Source organism: Hemiscyllium ocellatum, chromosome 14 (assembly GCF_020745735.1).
Source record: "Hemiscyllium ocellatum isolate sHemOce1 chromosome 14, sHemOce1.pat.X.cur, whole genome shotgun sequence".
NCBI classification, from domain to species: domain Eukaryota; kingdom Metazoa; phylum Chordata; class Chondrichthyes; order Orectolobiformes; family Hemiscylliidae; genus Hemiscyllium; species Hemiscyllium ocellatum.
This window is the reverse complement of record NC_083414.1, coordinates 10,356,926-10,376,910: the sequence shown is the minus strand read 5'-3', so window position 1 is coordinate 10,376,910 and position 19,985 is coordinate 10,356,926. Positions and strand designations below refer to the sequence as shown.

General features: G+C 40.4%; 1 protein-coding gene across 1 annotated transcript in view; it reads left to right on the top strand.

Moving 5' to 3' along the window:
• prkar2aa (protein kinase, cAMP-dependent, regulatory, type II, alpha A) overlaps nt 1-19,985 on the top strand; it is a 324,960-nt gene that overhangs the window by 264,702 nt on the left and 40,273 nt on the right. Inside the window, exon 11 of the mRNA XM_060835351.1 lies at nt 16,934-17,040. Coding sequence (XP_060691334.1) covers nt 16,934-17,040 — 107 coding nt within the window. The remainder of the gene's footprint in view (nt 1-16,933; nt 17,041-19,985) is intronic.

Sequence of the window (19,985 nt, the reverse complement as noted above, 5' to 3'; positions counted from 1 at the left end):
TCTTTAGGTCTCCTACTCTGACTGCAGGCTTGTAGCTCTTGATCACACTGGCATACAGGAGCTCTTGCATCCTGCAATTCTAGTGCATCATGTGTCCTGCCTTCTTTATTGTGTTTTTAATAAGCTCTACCACTGTCAGTAAGGTTTATAGTTACTGATGAACTGAAATACTAATTCAAATTTATAATTGTTAATGAATTTCCTAGGCTTTAAAACATAAGTTTGAAACACTGAGTTCAAATATCTCTGGATATTAGAGTGCGTCGAGGACAAATTAACAAACAGTGAATTTCACATCTGACCTTGGAGGAACCTCTGTGGGAGAGCTCACAGCACAGGAACAGAAGTGCATAGTTTTTGTGTAACAGTAGTGAATAGAGTGTGTTCTTTTTTGATTATGCTTTCTTGAGATCTGTCTCTTGATTAAATTTAAAAATATAAGCCGCAAGTACTAAGTTAGCCTGGAGCAGTGTTTTGTTTTGGAACATAAGATGGTGCTGTTTTCTGCATCTGTAGATTGTGAAGGAGCAAAGATGGCCTTTAGTAGAGTGATGTGCTCTTCCAGTCAAATGTGGGAGTTTGGGGAGAGTTTCCCATGTATCTTGATAATTTATGTCTGTAGGAAAAGTCTTAGGTTACAAATCCAATCAGATCGCATGGATCGGTCGGAGTGGTAGTTAGAGGCAATAAGGAATTTACAGGAGCTAGAAGGTGTAATGGATGGCAGTTTTAGGAAGGGAGAAAAGCCTCAGATACAGTCAAGCAGATGGTTTAACTCCAGGAAAGGTCGGAGTGGTAAGCAGGTCGTGAAGGAGTTTCCTGTGGCTATCCCCAACTCAAACAATTATGCTGTTTTGGGAAATGTTGGGGGGGGTGTGAGGGACTCTCAGGAGAATGTAGCATTAACAGCCAAGTTTCTGGTACTGAAAATGGTTCCAATATAACAGGGGGTATGTCCAGTTCCAAGCAATCGATTGTGATACAGACTCTAGTCAGAGGCAGACAGAAGTTTCTGCGGCTGACAGCGGAAAATCACAATGGTGTGTTGCCTCCCTGATGCCAGGATCAAGGATATCTCAGAAAGGCTGCAGAATGCCCTCAAGGGAGAGAGGGAACAGCTGGAAGATGTTGTACATATTGGAACTAACAACATAGGAAAAGAAAAAGATAAGATTCTGAAGGGGAAATATAGAAAATTAGACAGGAATGTTAAAAGGAGGTCCTCCAAGGTAGTAATATCTGGATTACTCCCGGTGCTACAAGTTAGTGAGGGTAGGAATAGGAGGGTAGAGCAGATGAATGCATGGCTGAGGAGTTGGTGTATGGGAGAAGGATTCACATTTTTGGATCATTGGATTCTCTTCTGGGGCAGAATTGACTTGGGCAAGAACGTTAGATTGCACCTGAATTGGAAGGGGACTAATGCACTGGTAGGGAGATTGTCTAGAGCTGCACAGGTGAATTTAAACTAGTAAGATGGGGGTAGAACCCAGGGAAGTAATGAAGAAAGAGATCTGTCTGAGACTGGTACATTTGAGAAAAGCAGTGAGTCAAACAGTCAAGGCAGGTAGGAACAAAGCAGAGAACAAGATGGGATTGATAAATTAAACTGCATTTATTTCAATGCAAGAGGCCTAACAGGGAAGGCAGATGAACTCCGGGCATCGCTAGGAACATGGGACTGTGATATAGCAATTACAGAAACTTGGCTCAGGGTTGGACAAGGCTCATAGCTTAATGTTCCAGGATACAAATGCTACAGGAAGGATAGAAAGGGGGTCAAGAAGGGGGGGGGGGGGGGGGGGATGGTGTAGCATTTTTGTTAAGGGATAGCATAATGGCTCTACTTGGGGTGGACAAACCTGGGAATGTATCTAGGAAAGTTATTTGGGCAGAATTGATAAATAAGAAAGGAATGATCACTTTATTGGGATTGTTTTAGAGGCACCCCTATAGTCAGCAGGAAATTAAAAAACAAAATTGTAAAGAGATCTATTATTGGTAAGAATAATAGAATGGTTATGGTAGGAGAATTTAACTTTCCAGACATAGACTGGGACTGCTGAAGTGTTAAGGATTTAGCTGAAGAGAAACTTAAGTATGTGCAGGAAAATTTTCTGATTCAGTATGTGGATGTAGCTACTGGAGAAGGTGCAAAACCTGATCTACTCTTGGGAAATAAGGCAGGGCGGGTGACTGAGGTGTCAGTGGGGAGCACTTTGGGGCCAGTGACCATAATTCTACTAGAAAAAGGATAGATCAGAACCAAAAGTTCAAAATCGGAGGAAGGCCAATTTTGACGGCATTAGGCAAGATCTTTCAAAAGATTATTGGGGGCAGATGTTTGCAGGTAAAGGGACAGCTGGAAAATGGGAAACCTTCAGAAATGAGATAATGCACATTCAGTATCTTCCTGTTGGGGTGCAAGGCAAATCTGTTGGTTGGAGGGAATGATGGATAACTGGAGCAATTGGCACTTTGGCCAAGAAAAAGAAGGAAGTATATATCGGGTATAGTAAGCAGAAATAGAGTGAATGCTTAGAGTATAAAGGCAGTAGGAGTATACGTAAGAGGGAAATCGGGAGGGCAAAAAGGGGACATGAGATAGCTTTAGCAAATTGAGTTAGGGAAAATCTGAAGGGACTTTCTGAATATATTAAGGACAAAAGGATAATTTGGGAGAGAAGAGGGCCCCTCAAAGATTAGCGAGGCAGCCAATGTGTGGAGTCACAGGAAATGGGAGAGATGCTAAGCAAGTATTTTGCATCAGTGTTTACTGTGGAAAGGGACATGGAAGATATAGAATGTGGTGAAATATATAGTGACATCTTGAAAAATGTCCATGTTACAGTGGAGGACATGCTGGAAATTTTGAAATGCAAAAAAGTGGCTAAATCCCCACCTGATCAGGTGTACCCTAAACTCTGGGAAGCTCGGGAAATGTTTGTTCGACCCCTTGCTGAGATATTTGTATCATCAATAGTCACAGGTGAGGTACTGGAAAATTGGGGGTTGGCTAACATGGTGCGACTAAGAAAGTTGATGAGGACAAGCCAGGGAACTATTTACTGGTGAGCCTGACATTGGTGAGCAAGTTGTTGGAGGGAATCCTGAGAGATAGGATTTACATGTATTTGGAAAGGCAAGGACTGATGCGGGATACAGTAGTCAACGTGGCTTTGTGTGTGGGAAATCATGTCTCACTAACTTGATTGAGTTTTTTTTTTGAAGAAGTAACAAAGAGGATTAATGAGGGCAGAGTGGTGGGCGTTATCTATGTGGACTTCAGTAAATCGTTCGACAAAGTTTCCTATGGGAGACTGGTTAGCAAGGTTAGATTAGATTAGATTACTTAGTGTGGAAACAGGCCTGGAATACAGAGAGAACTTGCCATTTTGATACAGAATTGACTTGATGGTACAAGACAGAAGGTGGTGGTGGAGGGTTGCTTTTCAGACTGCAGGTCTGTGACCAGTGGTGTGCCACAAGGATCAGTGCTGGATCCACTGCTTTTTGTCATTTATATAAATGATTTGGGTGTGACCATAGGGGTATAGTTAGTAAGTTTGCAGATGACAGCAAAATTGAAGGTGTTTAGGACAGCGAAGAAGGTTGCCTCACAGTACAATGGGATCTTGATCAGATGGACCAGTGGACTGAGAATAGGCAGATAGTTTAATTTAGCTAAATGTGAGGTACTGTAGTTTGTAAAAGCAAATCAGGGCAGTACTCATGCTCTTTCTGGTAAGGTCCTGGGGAGTGTTGCTGAACAGAGACCTTGGAGTGCAGGTTCATAGCTCCTTGAAAGTAGAGTCACAGGTCGATAAGCTAGTGAAGAAGGTGTTTGGTATGCTTTCCTTTACTGAACAGAGTGTTGAATACAGAAGTTGGGAGGTCATGTTGCGGCTGTACAGGACATTGGTTAGGCTACTGTTGGAATATTGTGTGCAGTTCTGGTCTCCTTCCTATTGAAAGGATGTTGTGAAACTTTAATGAGTTCAAAAGATTTACAAGGATGTTGCCAGGGTTGACGGAGTTGAGCTACAAGGAGAAGCTGAATAGGCTGGGGCTGTTTTCCCTGGATCATCAGAGGCTGAGAAGTGACCTTCTAGATGTTTATAAAATCATGAGGGTCATGGATAGGATAAATGGACAAGGTCTTTCCCTGGTGCAAATGTGTTGCTGGTCAAAGCACAGCAGGCCAGGCAGCATCTCAGGAATAGAGAATTCGACGTTTCGAGCGGCTTGTGCTCGAAACGTCGAATTCTCTATTCCTGAGATGCTGCCTGGCCTGCTGTGCTTTGACCAGCAACACATTTGCAGCTGTGATCTCCAGCATCTGCAGACCTCATTTTTTACTCGAAGGTCTTTCCCTGGGTTGGGGAGTCCAGAACTAGAGGGCAAAGGTTTAGGGTGAGAGGAGAAGGATTTAATGGGATCTAAGGGGCAACCTTTTCACTTAGAGGGTGGTGCATCAATAGAATGAGTTGCCAGAGGAAGTGATGGTTGTTACAATTACGGCATTTAAGAAGCATCTGTATGGGTATTTGAATAGGAAGGGTTCAGAGGGATATGGGCCAAGAGTTGGCAAATGAGACTGGATTAGGTTGTGATATCTGGTCAGTCTGGACAAGTTGGAGCAAAGGGTCTGTTTCTGTGTTGTTCATCTCTGACTTTATGACTCTAAGTGACCACCATACCGGGAAGTAATTACTTGTTTTCCCTGTAATGTCATTTATTTTTCCCCAAATGCAGTTCTGGATTTCCAGAGTCAAGTCCTTGTCAACTTTTGGTGCCTCTTTATACAGCTCTATAAGCTTTCCGTCACCTGGAGGGTAACCAAAAAAAGTTCAAAAAAGAATGAACACCTCTCACCTCTCCTCAGTGAATGTCCTTGCTTGTGTTAATTTTAACTTGATGGTTCAAACAGTGTGAAGGCTGTACTCTGCATAGCTTTTATAGAGTAAGAAATGTTGATTCTGTTGAAATCTTTGTGGAGGAAATAACTAGAAATCCTATATTTAAAGCTATTAGAAGTAATAATTTGACTATATTTGTGGGTTTGTTTTTCAAAATTCAATTGTGGGATCTGAGCAACATTGGTAAATCCACAAGTTCATGCTCATCCCTATTTTCTGTTGCAAAGATGGTGATGAGCCTCTGCAGTACTTGAGGTCTAAGTATATCCACAGTTCTCTATGGAAAGAATGTTTCAGAATTTTCATCCAATAATAGTGAAGGAGTGATTGTGTTTCAAAGCCAGGATGGTATGTGCCTTGGAGGGGAATTTGTGGGTGGTGATGTTCCCACGTATCTGCTCCCTTGTCCTTCTAAATGGTTGAGATTGCAGGTTAGGAAGGTGCCAGGTTGAGTTGGTAGATGGGTTACTACTGAAGTATGCTGAGAGGTCTCGGATGTAATCAAAATGTTTGAATGTTGTTGGAGCTGCATCCATACGGAGAAGTGGAGAGTCCTGCCTTGCACTCCAGACTTGCGCTTAAGAGATTGAGAGTTGGGACCCAAGTTAATTGCCTTTGACTTCCTAGTGTCTGACCTGCGCTTGTTGACATGGTGTTTATATGGCTGGGTTAGTTCAGTATTTTGTTTTGCTCATTGGTAATCTCAATGTTGTTAGGACATTCAGCAGTTATAATCGCATTGAATATCAGGGATGATGATGTCGGAAGTGATAATTGCCTGCTACTTGTGATGCATGAATGTTACTTGCCACATTTAACCAACCTAGAAGTTGTCCAGATTTTGCTGCAAATAGACACTCACTGCTTCAATATCTGAGGAGTTGCGAATGGTGTTGAATATTGGGCAGTCATCAGCTACTGTCTCCACTTCTGACCTTACAATTAAGGGAAGGTCATCGATGGCTGGGCCACAGACATTACCCTGAGAAATTCCTTCACCAATGTTCTGAAACTGTGATGATTTATCTCCCAACAAATTTTCTTTTGTGCTGCATATGACTTCCAACCAGTGCAGAGTTTTCCCGAGATTACCATTAACTCCAGTATTGCTCATTCTCCTTGATGCCATCCCTGTTAAATGCTGCTTGTATGTCAAGCACAATCACTCTCACCTCACGTCTGCAATTCAGTTCTTTTCTTTTGTCCATGTTTGAATGAAGGTTGTAATGAAGTCGAGAGCTGAGGGCCCCGACAAAACCCAAACTGTCAGTGAGCAGGTTATGGCTGAACAAGTGCCACTGAATAACACTGTTGACAATGTCTTCCATCAGTTTGCTGATATGGTAGGCTGATATGGTGGTCATTGGTCAGGTTGGATTTTCTACATTGTCAGGTAGGTACTGATGTTGTAATTGTAACAGTTGCTTGGCTAAGGGTATGGTTGGTTTTGGAATAGTTCTAATATGGACTAAATCTGTACTGTATCAAAGTAAAGGGCATTTTTGAAGGCATCATTTAAACACTTTATATGCAATATTGTTGCAATAAATATTATACTGTATTATAATTTGAGTGCAATAAGTCCTCATTGCTACTTAATTTGAAAAAACCTTTTAAAAAAAAAAATTCAGAAGCACTGACGTATGTCACAGGAGAGAATGAACAAGCTGAATTAATGGGGAAATGGTGCTGGAATTTTAAATTGTCTACTTTGAATGATGGAGTGAATTGACTCTCTTGCATTCATAAGCAGCATGTTTTCTTTTACTGATGAGCTTGCATCTGACTTCCTGATGGAACTGTTCGGAGGAAAACCAAGCTGAGGACATGAAAATAAATGGTGTCAGTTTGGCTGCTTGCATTGATTCTGGTGATGAGTTTGAGGACTGCTGCTTATAAAGGTTTGTTCGGGAAAGATTTTAAAAACACAGAATTAAGATGTAGGCTCTAAAACAGCCTTTTGTGTTTGCCAGTGTATACCGAGACTGTAAGGACTGAGGCCTCCATTGCTTGTTTCAGTTGAAGGAATGTAGATATTCATCTGTCACCGGAATGGTCTGGCATGCTAATGACACATTAATGGAAAAATTTTAACATTCCATTTCAGTATTATGAGGTGTTTTTTTGACACTGGAAGTTGATTTAGTGCATTAAGAATATTGATGCTGATATGAAACAGTTCGTAGTCAATAGCAACCATTGTTCATTAGTCTCTGGCTTTAAATAAATAGTGCTTGTAATATGTTTCGAACTTTTGATTTGTCCTTTAAATGAGCATTTGTGGTTGGCATTCTTGTCTAAAGCAATTCGTTCTTAATTTTGATGTCAGTAACCCTTTGAAAACTTTGTAGTATACAAAAGAGCAAAACTCACCACAAATTAAATATTGACGTACAAAAATCCCATGCTCTGAACATTGAACACAGAACTCCAAATGTTTGCAGTTTTATATCAAGCTGAGTGATATTACTTTTTCCAAAATCAAACATAACAAAACGCTTGAATGTTACCTAGACAAGACTAGCTTGCATGTTTTGTGAGGGTATCTACAAATGGAGGGAAAGACAAATGGTAAAATAGAGCAAGTATTCTAGAGGGATGAGACATATAGTTGATTACCAAATATGCTGGAAGCCAAGGATAGGAAAAGAAAAATGTATGGCAGCATCAAAGCTACCGTTACAATACAAACAAGTGGTCATGTGACAGGAATGGTGCAATTCTGGAAACTAGTTACAGTTAAGCAAGAAAGTTGCTATTGTTAATAAGATTTATTTTGGATTTGAAAGTATGAGAAAAGGAATTAAGTAGTGAAATATAGCCATGTTTAAAAAGTATGAAAATGTCAAATGGTCATAATAACTTTAATTGTCCTTGCATAATATGTTTCCTCTGTTTTTAAATGCCCCCATCTCTCCTCTTACCCCACCCCCGCATTTAAAGTATGACCACTATTTCTACATCGTTCTACATAAGGATGGGTTACCTGGATAAGGAAATTTTGTACAAGTTGGACAAGTTAATAGAGCTCAAAGTGGGCAAGGTACTGACTCATGATTCAATTTGCACATTCTCATGTGTCCATGTGGGTTTCCTCCAGGTGATTTGGTTAGCTGGATTGGCCATGCTAAGTTGCCCGTAGTCTCTTGGGATATGCTGGCTTGGTGGATTAGCCACAGGGAATGGAGGTTTACAAAGAAATGGTGGAAGGATGGATCTGTGTGGGATGCTGTTTGGAAGGACAGTATGGGCTTGTTGGGCTGAATGGTCTGCTTCCACAATGTAGGGATTCTATGATGGCATGCACTAGATAATGCGGAGGGAATTGGCAGAGTCTCTAAATGCAGTGATAATTATGTCAGAAGATTTGGAAGTTGTCGTGGGTAATCTTCATTTAAGAAGAGCCAAAGGAATATACCAGATAATTATAGATATTTCACCTTGATTTTCTGTACATCATAATAAGATGTTCCTCAAAACCTCATTTATTTAAGGATAGTCTGTGGAGATTTATAAAAAGCAACACATGTCATTTAATGGATTTTTTTTCAAGAAAAACAGATTAGACTTATGAAAGGATATATGGTGGATAATGTCCATGATGTAAATGATTTTGAGAAGGTATTTGACTAGGTACCTTGCTGATATCATTTACATAAATCAACAGGCAGTTTATCAGTACAAATATGAAGGTCATATTTGACCTTTTTGACCGTTTCTTACACTTCTGAAATGGAAACAATGCTGACTCCTATAGGTCAGTTTTAGAAATGTTGCTTTTAGAAAATATTGAAAAGATGTATAAAATATTCTGCAGTTCCATGAAGCGAATAATTTTGGGAACGTTGGTGCAATGACATTGCATTAATTTGATTCCAGTCTTCCCTGGGATGGGCTTTATAGCAATTCCATTGGTAAGAATCATGGCTTGTATGTCATCATATAAGAGGAGGAAAATGGTTACAAGTTGTCTGAAGTTAGACAGATTTGAGGATGATACTCCACAAGCATTTGTGGTTGACAGAGGATAACTTTCATGAGTTGCCAATGATTACAGCCATTGATGTTGTTCTTTACGCTTTTTCTGAGTATGCCATACAGTCAAGATTCTGTGTAATACATCTTGAAGGTGAAAACTAAGTAAGATTTGGGCAAAGAATATCCTTGTCATATTCTTCCCTATGGCAGACAGCAGGATATCTGGTTACAGCAATCAAAGAATCATATAGTACAGCGAGATCCTTCAGTCCATTGAGTCTGTACTGCCAACTACACTAAATCTACAACGATTCTTGTCTCTCTTCAGTAACACTGCTCCTGTGATACTGCTTTTAGGAGCCACCTTAAATTATGTATTCAAGTACTACAGTTAGTCTGAACCCTACACTGTTGTGTTAGTGGAATATTTCGCAAATGTAACCTATTTTAACTGATGTAGTCAGGTATGAAGTAATTTTCATGAGTTCTGCTATGTATCTCTTTAAGACCATAAGACATAGGAGCAACAATTAGGCCATTTAGTCCATTGAGTCTGCTCCACCATTCAGTCATGGCTGATAAGTTTCTCAACCCCATTCTCCCACTTTTTCCCCATAAGCCTTGATCCCCTTGGTAATCAAAAACCTATCTATCTCCTCCTCAAATATACTCAATGGCTTGGCCTCCACAGCCTTCAGTGGCAATGAATTTCATAGATTCACCACTCTGACTGAAGAAGTTTCTTTTTATCTCTGTTCTAAAACATCTTCCATTTATTCACAGGCTGTTCCCTCTGGTCTTAGTCTCTCCTACCAATGGAAACATTTTCATAACATCCACTGTGTCCAGACCATTCAGTGTTCTGCAAGTTTCAATTAGACTCTCCCTCGTCCTTTTGAACTCCATTGAGTATAGACCCAGAGACCTCAAACATTCCTCATATGTTAAGCTTTTCACTCTGGGACCATTCTCATGAACCACCTCTGAACTGGCTCCAGGATCAGAACACCCTTCTTGAGATATGTGGCCCAAAACTGTCCACAATACTCCAAATGTGTTCTGACCAGAGTCTTCTAGAGCCTCAGAAATACACCCCTGCTTTTATATTCAGGTCCTCTCAAAAACAATGCCATCATTGCCTTTGCCTTCCTAACTACTGACTCATCCTGCAAGTTTGAGTGAATCCTGGACTAGAACCCCCAAGTCTTTTTGTATTTCAAACTTCTGAATTTTCTCCCCATTTAGAAAATAGTCCATGCCTCTGTTCTTCCTACCAAGGTGCATGACCTCACACTTTCCCACGTTGTATTCCATCGGCCACTTGTTTGCCCACTCTCCTAACCTGTGCAGATCTTTCTCCTCCCTAACTCCTCAATGCTACCTGACCCTCTATCTATTTGTATATCATCTGTCAAACTTCGCCAGAATGCCCCCAGTTCCTTATCTAGATCCTTAATTTATAAAGTGAAAAGCTCTGGTCCCAACACTGAACACCATTATCACCAACTGCAACCCTAAAAAGGACCCTTTTATACCCATTCTCTGCTTTCTGCCAGACTTCTATCCATGCCCCTAATACCATGAGCCCTGACTCAGTAGCCTCCTGTGTGGCACTTTGTCAAAGGGCTTCTTGAAGTCCAGGTGGATAACATGTATTGGCTCTCCTTGACTTAACCTGCTCATTACTTCCTTAAAGAATTCTCAGCTTTGTCTGGCATGACTTCCCTTTGATGAAACCATGTTGTCTTTGCCTTATTTTACCGTACACTACCATTTATTCAAAAATCTCATCCTTCACAATGGATTCCAACAGCTTAGCCGTGTCCAAGGTTAGACTAATTGGTCTGTAATTTTTACATCTTTTGCCTTACTCTTTTTAAATTGGGTGTCACGTTAGCAATTTACCAGTCCTCTGGCACCCTCCCTAATTCTAGCAATTCCTGAAAGATTGCCTCCACTATCTCTTCAGCTATCTTCCTTCGAACTTTGGGGTGCAGGAGATAGTGAGGTCTGCAGATGCTGGAGATCAAAGTTGAAAATTGTGACATTGGAAAAGCACAGCAGGTCAGGCAGCATCTGAGGAGCTGAAGAATCAACATTTCGGGCATAAGTCCTTCATCAGGAATTCCTGAATATTCCGATGAACGGCTTCTGCCTGAAATGTCGATTCTCCCTGTTCCTTTTTTTGCTAGCTGACCAGCTGTGCTTTTCCAGCACCACACTTGACTCTGGTGTATAGTCCATCTGGTCCAGGTGATTTATCCACCTTCAGGCCATTCAGCTTTTCTAGCACCTTCTCCTTGGTGGTGGCCATCATACTCAGCTCTGCCCCCTCACTCTCTCAAAGTTTTGCGATATTACCCATGTCTTCCACTGTGAAGACTGACGTGAAGTAATTATTCAGTTCCTCAGTCATTTCCTTGTTTCACACTACTATCTCTCCAGTGTCATTTTCCAGCAGCCCATACCCTCTTTTGTCCTTTATATATCTAAAGAAACTCTTGCAGTCTTCCTTTATATTACTTACTAGCTTACCCTTGTATTTAATCTTCTCCCTCCTTATTTCTTTTTTTCTTCTGTTGCCCTCTGTTGTCTTTGTGAGCTCCTCAGTCTTCTGCTTTCCCACTGCCGTCTGCCATATTAAAAGCTTTCTCTTTTGCTTTGATGCTATCCTAGTCAGCCATGGTTGCCTCCTCTTCCCTATACCATGTTTCTTTTTCCTTGGGATGAATCTCTACTGTGTCTCCTGAATTACTCCCAGAAACTCTTGCCATTGCTGTTCTCCTGTCTTTCCTACTAGGCTCCTCTCCCAATCAATTCTGCCCAGTTCCTTTCTCATGCCTCTGTGCAGTTGCCTTTGTCAACTGTAATACTGTAACCTCTGATTCTATCTTTTGCCCTTCAAATTGTAGAGTAAATTCAAACATATTATGATCACTGCCTCCTAAGGGTTGTTTCACCTTAAGCTCCCTTATCAAGTCTGCCTCATTATACAACATAAATCCAGTATTGCCTGTTCCCGAGTAGGCTTCACCACAGGCTGCTCCCAAGAAATCATCTTGTAGACATTCCACAAATTCCTGTCCTTGCAATCCGCAACCAACCTGATTTTCCCAGTCCTCCTGTATATTGAAATCCCCCGTGACCACTTTAAGTTTGCCTTTCCTACACATCATTTCTAACTCCTGCTGTATCTTGCCCTTGCATCCCAGCTCCTTACTACAGTTTGGAGGCCTGTATATAACTCCAACCTTTTTTTTTACCTTTTTGTAGTTCCTCAATTCAACCCACAGATTCTATCCCATTTGACCCTACTTCAGTTCTTACTATTGATTTAATTTCATTCCTTACTAATAAGGCAACTCTGCCCACCTGCCTATCTTTTTGATAGGATGTATATTCATGAATATTCAGTTCCAAATTTTGATCCCTTTGCAGCCACATCTTCAGGATGCCCACCATATCATACCTGCCAACTTTAATCTGCGCCACAGTTCATTTACCTTATTCCTTATACATCGTGTATTCAGATTATAACACCTTCAATCCTGCATAAACCATCCATCTTCTCATTGTCATTCTTTTGTCCAGTGTGCCTTAAGATTTATTGCTAACTCTTTCCAAGCACGCTGTCCGATGTGGCTGTGCTGGAGATTTTAATAACCTCCCCTGAGTTGTGCACTCTTCCTGTCTCCTTTAATTTGGGTTTTCTAATTTCCTCTATAACTGGAATTCCCCACCATTTAGTTTAAAGCCCTGTCGACAGCCCTAATTATGCGATTCACTAGGACTCTGGTCCCAGCATGGTTCAAGTGAAGACCATCCCGTTGGAACAGCTCCCTTCTTCCCCAGTATTGGTGCCATTGTCCCATGAATTCACATCCATTTGTCCCACGCTAAACTTTGCATCAGATCACTAATTAGTGATGTATTTTGAATTTAATTGTTGAAGTGATCTTGCTCATGCTAAATACTTCTGTACTTTCCTGTTTAACTGTGATTTTTCTATCCCCTTTTTCGAAATTTCCCTATGATTCATTCATTCCCTGGCAGAGTGAGCAGTCTGTGCATTGTAAAAACAATGCAAGTTAAGTTCCCTGGATACTAATTTAATATACAAAAAAGATGACACTAACATCCATTTATAATTTGTTGGATAGATTATTCAATAACATTGAGAAAATTTCCGCATCTGCCTTTATTCCTCCACCAAATGGTGCTTTCATGTGTGATGACACTGAAAGAAGCATCTGCTCGTCAATTGCATTTTTATTTGTTGGAGTTAAGCTGGTGCTACACTATTATTTTTCTCCCCTGTTGGTTTCTGCTGAAAAGTACAATTTGTGCCAAATTTCCAGTTGGTTCTGTGGCGTATTAACATTCATGATGATTAAGTAATTATGTTTGAACACCATCAAAGTTCTGCAGATTTCATCTTCAGTGCAGATGTGACTTGACATCCACCACAGGCTCAAAACATTTGTCTACAGAACCTGTCATCTTCAGTTTGATAAGCTAAAATGCAGAGAATGTAAATTGTTTGTCAATTTTTTAATGTGAAATGAATCTAGATTGAAAAAATTAACATCTGTAATCATTTTTTAAGGCCAGTTATAAAAACGCCATCATCAATGATGCACAAAATTCACATATGAACAAGTTGCTCTTTTGATCAGGCAGTTTTCTACCCCTTCTGGTGTAGTTGGTGGGTGAGCCAATAGAAGATATTTTTTGTTAGCTATGTACACGAGGGGCATTTTTCTTAATTATGATTGTTGACTTCAACTTCTTTTATGTCCATTTCATAATAGACTAGGATCAGTTGTTGATGTCAACCTGAAGCATTTCTGAACTAAAGCTTTGGGAATTTAATCCCTAGTTTCTATTTTGTCTCCTTCCCCTCTCCTCCCCCCCCCCCCCCCCCCCCCCCCCCCCCGGCCCCACCAAGAAACAGATACTTGTGACTCCTTCTTCACATAATCAGAGTCCTACTGCTAAAGCGCTGGAAATCTCTGCCAGTTGCTTTGCAAATAATGCACACATATGGCTGATTAAGCTGTCTTCAGTTGTTCTGTACGGAAAAAAAAAGTCTCCAATTGAAGTCTTGATTTTTGAGCAAGGCTATAGACGATAGACTCAGAAATTTACAGCAAGCCATTTGGCCCATCTGGTCTGCACATGCTATCCACTTATTGGCCTGATGAATGCACTGCAGTGTCTTCAGCTGCTGTTCAAGCTCCAAAGCCTGGGACTTAAGTTGCTGCAGTCGGAGCGTGGTCTTTCAGATTAGATTAGATTACTTACAGTGTGGAAACAGGTCCTTCGGCCCAACAAGTCCACACCGACCCACTGAAGCGCAACCCATACCCCTACATTTACCCCTTACTTAACACTACGGGCAATTTAGCGTGGCCAATTCACCTGACCCGCACATCTTTGGGACTGTGGGAGGAAACTGGAGCACCCGGAGGAAACCCACGCAGACACGGGGAGGACGTGCAAACTCCACACAGTCAGTCACCTGAGGCGGGAATTGAACCCAGGTCCCTGGCGCTGAGAGGCAGCAGTGCTAACCACTGTGCCACCGTGATCTCCAGGAGTGTCTGGAATTTCCCACATAGTGCATGATGTCTGAGTCTGAGCTCCGTAGTCATATTTTATATGTATGTCAAGTATGTATGGTCCCTTGCTTTTATTTTACCCTTACTTCTACTTCAGTATTGAATAGAAAAATCCTATTCTTGTTTCTGTCAGACCAATAACCAAATCGCCTTAACTTGATCTAGCATTGAAATGCTGTTTTGAAGTTCTAAAATATTAATGGAAAGTTTTTAATTTGGACTTGGTGGTTTTTACTTACTTCACTATGTGATTGTGAGAAGAGAGAAATACTACCATTTATCTACCTACTCTACTGTTCTTCAAAATCTTGCTGTTCAGTCTGTTGTGGGACTTCTTTGCTTTCACTGCTCCTTTTAACCTCACTGCTGCTGCTCCAAAATCCATCACCGGTCTACCAATGGTCTGTCAGCTTCTGAGATGTCTTGACTGCTTAACCTCACTGCTGCTGGTCCTGCATCCTGCACAGGCTTCCATGATGTAGTAAAGCATGAGTGAAGATCCTGCTATGGTTCAATACCAGGATGCTATTGAAAACTAGTTCAATATATGGTATTTTCATCTTGCTTCAAATATTATTGAAAACAGTATAATTTTCTTTCCCGAAAAAGATTCCTTGGCTCTTCATCAACTTGCTTAATCATTCTTCTGACTGGCAATTCAGGAATGGTTGTTTTCATCAATGTTGCACTGTAGCTTTTAGCAGTGTTGTGGCTGCCTTACAGTTATTCCTTTAAATCCAATTGTATTTTTTCTGTCACAGAACAAAGTGTGACAGGAAATAAGTGATGCAGGAAGGTCAAAGGACCGGGAACTTTCTAACTGGAAACATAGCAACATAAAAAATGAGAGCAGGAGTAGCCCATTTGGTCCTTTGCACCTGTTTTGCTGATCATCCAACTCTGTTGTCAGTTCTGCTTTTCTCCCCATATGCTTTAATCCTTTTAGTCCTATGTTCAACTCTTTCTTGAAATCATACAATGTTTGACCTCAACTGCTTTCTGTGGTAGTGAATGGCATATGCTCTGGGTGAAGAAATTTCTCCTCATCTCTGTCCTAAATAGTTTGCCCAAATTTGTAAATGAGACCCAGGACATCCTTCCAGCATCTACCCTGTCTAGTCCTATTCGAAATTTATAGGCTTTTATGAGATCCTCCCACCCCTATTCTTCTGAACTTCAGCGAATAAATCTTAAATTGATTCTCTCTCTCCATATGAGAGGCGACCGGTGTCTCAGTAGTTAGCACTGCTGCCTCACAGCATCAGTGACCCAGGTTCAATTCCATCTGCTGGCAACTGTGTGTGAAGTTTGCACGTACTCCGTGTTTGCGTGGGTTTCCGCCAGGTGCCCAAGTTTCCTCCTACAGACTACAGATGTGTAAGTTAGGTGAACTGGCAGTGCTAAATTGCCCCAAGTGTTCAGCAATGTGTAGGTTCAGTGTATTAGCCACAGGAAATGCATGGTTACTGGGATAATGTGTGGGAATGGGCCAGGGTTGGGATGCCATTTGGCAGATTGGTATGGACTTGTTGGGCTGAATGGCCTGTTTCCACACTTGGAGATTCTCTGAATTCGATGTCATTCCTGCCATACCAGGGATTAGTCTTTGATTCCTTCTATAGCAAAAACTCTGATAAGGAGACCAGATATTCCCAATGTGGTCTCACTAAGGTCCTGTTTAATTTCCGCAAGGCATCCCTGCTTCTGCACTTTAATCCTGTCGCTATAAAGGCCAACATACCATTTGTAGTCTTCACTGCCTACTCCACCTTCCTGCTTACCTTTACTGACTGATTAGAGTATTAGGACAGCTGGTCTCGTACAGATCCATCTCTCCTTTCAGAGCCATTCAGATAGTTATCTGCCTTCCTGTTTTTGCTACCAAATGAACCCAGTGTGCATAGTGCTCTCTGCTGATTTGTTATTTGCAAAGTTTGGGGCAAGTAGGTTAGGTGAATTGGTCATGCTAAATTGCTTGTAGTTTTAAGTGAATGGGTAAATGTAGGGGAATGGATCTGGTTGGGTTGCTCTTCGGAGGGTCGGTGTGGACTTGTTCAGCTGAAGGGCCTGTTTCCACACTTTATGGAATCTAACCTAATCTAAAAAAAAGTGTAATTCATTAAATTGACACGTTCAATTTTGAATGATCATATTGAATGCCTTAAGTTTGAATGGTGTTTTATAATTGAACATTGTAGCAAAACGTTAGCTAATTCTTGTTACTGGAAGTGTTGAGTATCAAGTGGAAATTCATGATCTTTTTCATCTTATTGAAACCGTTTTTGTCATGGTACCTAAACTACATTTGAGAGGATTTGTTTTCACTTCTTGATAGTGATTTTGTTCCACATGGAGGAATGAAATAGAAAGTTTAAAAAATTATATGAACTCATGACATTCCATTATAATTAACAGGAACAAATATATCAAATCCTTGATGCAATGTTCGAGAGGAAAGTTGAACCTTCAGAACATGTCATTGACCAAGATGATGATGGAGACAATTTCTATGTAATTGAACGGTAAGGAGTTTTAGCTTCGTAATATTACAGGGTTTCTGTTTAAACCTGATTTTTAAACAAAATTTCTTTTAAAATTTAACCCATTTAGCAATGTTGTGTGTGGCCTTCACCATGATGTTACACACTTGATAATGAAATTCTGTTGCATTTTTAAAAATAATTTGTTTTGCAGGTCAGCTCAATCTAGTTGGTGTTTATGTTTCAGGTCCAGCCATTGACCTTTTCCTTTTTAATCAGTTATCATTAAACCTTTTTTATTTTGTAAAGCACCAAGCTGTTCCACATTCATCATTTCCTTTGGGTCTAAAAAATAAATATTGTACTTAGCTTTAAGCACTCTGTAGTGTTAAGGAAGCATTCAATGCAAAATCACAGTAACATGAGTGGATGTTTATTAAATTTAAAACAAAAATTATGTACTGCTGCCTTTGATTATATGTTGCGAAGCCTAATTTCCAAACTGAGAGGATTGACATGTGAGGACAGATTGAATGGACATGGCCTGTATTTCCTGCAATTTGGTATTAGGTGATCTAATTAAAACATACAAAATGTTTAAGAGCTTGACAGGGCAGACAATGGGAAGATGTTTTCTCTAGCTCTCGATCCAAAACTGGGGAATCACAGTCTGAGATAATTCAGGACAGAGAAGATGAGAATTATTTTCTCCCAGAGGTACTGTGAATCTTTAGAATTCTATACGCAGGAGAGCTCTGAGCGATCAGTTATTGTGAATATTTGGGACAAAATTTAATGAATGTTGAAAACAAAGGGAACTGAGGGATAGTACTGAAAGTAGAGTTGCAATATAAGATCGCAATGATGTGAATGATGGACCAACTAGAAGGGCCAGTTCTCCTAGTTTCACTCCTGTTCTTTAAGAAATTCCAATACATTGAGCTGTGAAGTAATGTTACACGACAACCTGATCTATGCCATTGAGTATATTAAAATTAAGTAATCTGTCTTTATAATTCAGGTTAAGTGAATTGGCCATGCTAATTGCCCATAGTTCAGGGATGTGTAGGTTAGGTGCAATAGTGAGAGGAAATGACTGCAGTTGGTCCCTTCACAAACTGAAAGCAAATTCTAGGTCAGTGCAAACTGCTTATAGGTGAGATGTATTTGTTTTATCAACACTAGTGATGTATCCAAGTTTCCAAGCAACCTACCATGCCCTCCCTCATTTGATGTCACTCCGTCTAATCTTGGCACAACCCTCATACCCCAAGATCCTCCAAATGAGTTGATTTTGGTTTTCTTGTTTTTTTTCTTTGCTTCTTCCTTCCAACCTAGTTGATGTAGTTTTACAATTGCTCTTTCCACTGATCAAATTGGCTTTCCTTTTAACTCTATTTTGTATTTATTACCCATCTTTAATTTTGTGAAGATTGTGCAGAGATATTTCTTACTCTGATATTGCAATCTTGCACCCTGATTTCCAGGTAATTATCCTGTCAAGCTTTCTTGATCTGAAGACAATTTGTTGATCTGAAGACTACGTTTGGTTATAAAAAATATTAATTAATCTTAAGTTCACAAATCTGTTCCATGCTTTCTGTCAACCTGGATTTAAAAGACAATTTGGGAAATGTTGCATACTTTTATCAAGTCTTTGTTTTGTGATGTCACAATGAATCGCAGAGCTTGACTTCTCAATCAAGGGGTGGAGGGGAGTGAAGGGAAAAGTGAATTGGACAGCTCTTTTAGAGCCAGGTCAGATGCAGTGGTCTGAATGGCATCCTTCTGTGCAATCTTGTTCTATGATATTCTTATACATTTAGAGGTTTTGAAGCTACTGTGAAGCTTGTTATCCCTAAATTTACGAAAAGTGAAATCTCTCCCAAATTTTACCTTTTGGTCCTCTATAACATGTCCATTGGCTTGATGTATTCTGCTACTGTCAGTGTAGATTGGGCAATATGTAATTTGAAAATAGCTTGCAAGGAGTTGGCAAGGCAAGTCTTTATTGACCTTCGTTGCAAGAGAGTTAGAGTACAGGAGCAAGGACAACTTATAGTATCAGTACAGGGCCTTGGTGAGATCACATCAGAAGAGTATAATGTGCAGTTTTAGTCGTCTTATCTTAGGAGAGCAGTGAAGGTTCACCAGGGGTGACACTTGGAGCGGCAGATTTATGGTATGAGAAGATATTGGATCAATTGGGTCTTTATTCACTGGAATTTAGAATGGGAGCAGATCTCACAAAGTATGGAATTCTGATGGGGACAGACTGGATGGAGGATTGATGTTTCTGGCTGGAAGGTTGCAGTTTCAGCGTACAGGGTAGGCCATTTTGCTTGTTGCAACTCAAAACTATCTTCACTGAGGGCAGTGAACCTATGGAATTCTCTACCACAAGGCCAAGTCACTGAAAATGTTCATGAAGAAACAAATTTCTAGAAGCTAAGGGTGTATGTGCAGAGAGTACGAGAATGGCATTGAGGTATAGGATCAGCCATGGATTGTATTAAATAGTGGAGTTTGTGCAATGGGCTGAATGGCCTACTCTTGTTACTGCTTTCAGTTTTGTGGGTAGATCTGTTTAGAGACTGGTGAGAAGTACGCACTGAACTAAAAACCTTGCAAAGTGTGCAGGTGTTTTAAATTACAGCTATGAAATTTAGACCTCCTGATTTCATCAAAATAATTAGTGTTGGAGTGATGCCATGCTCAGGTTCTCTTGAGTTTTAGATTTTACAGTATACATTGTGTACATTGTGCACTTAATCATGAATTTTAGAGTCTTTTGCTTTGCAGCTTGCAGTATTTCTATTGTGCATCCTCTGGATGTAGGTTATTTGGTTAATGATCAAATAACTATTATTTGACGATTTTTATTGTGAAATACGTTGCCGGTTTTTACAGATTTCTTGTAGGTATTGATAGCTGAATCATAAAACAAACTGCACTTTCACACGCAAGCCTAAGATTTTCCATAGGCC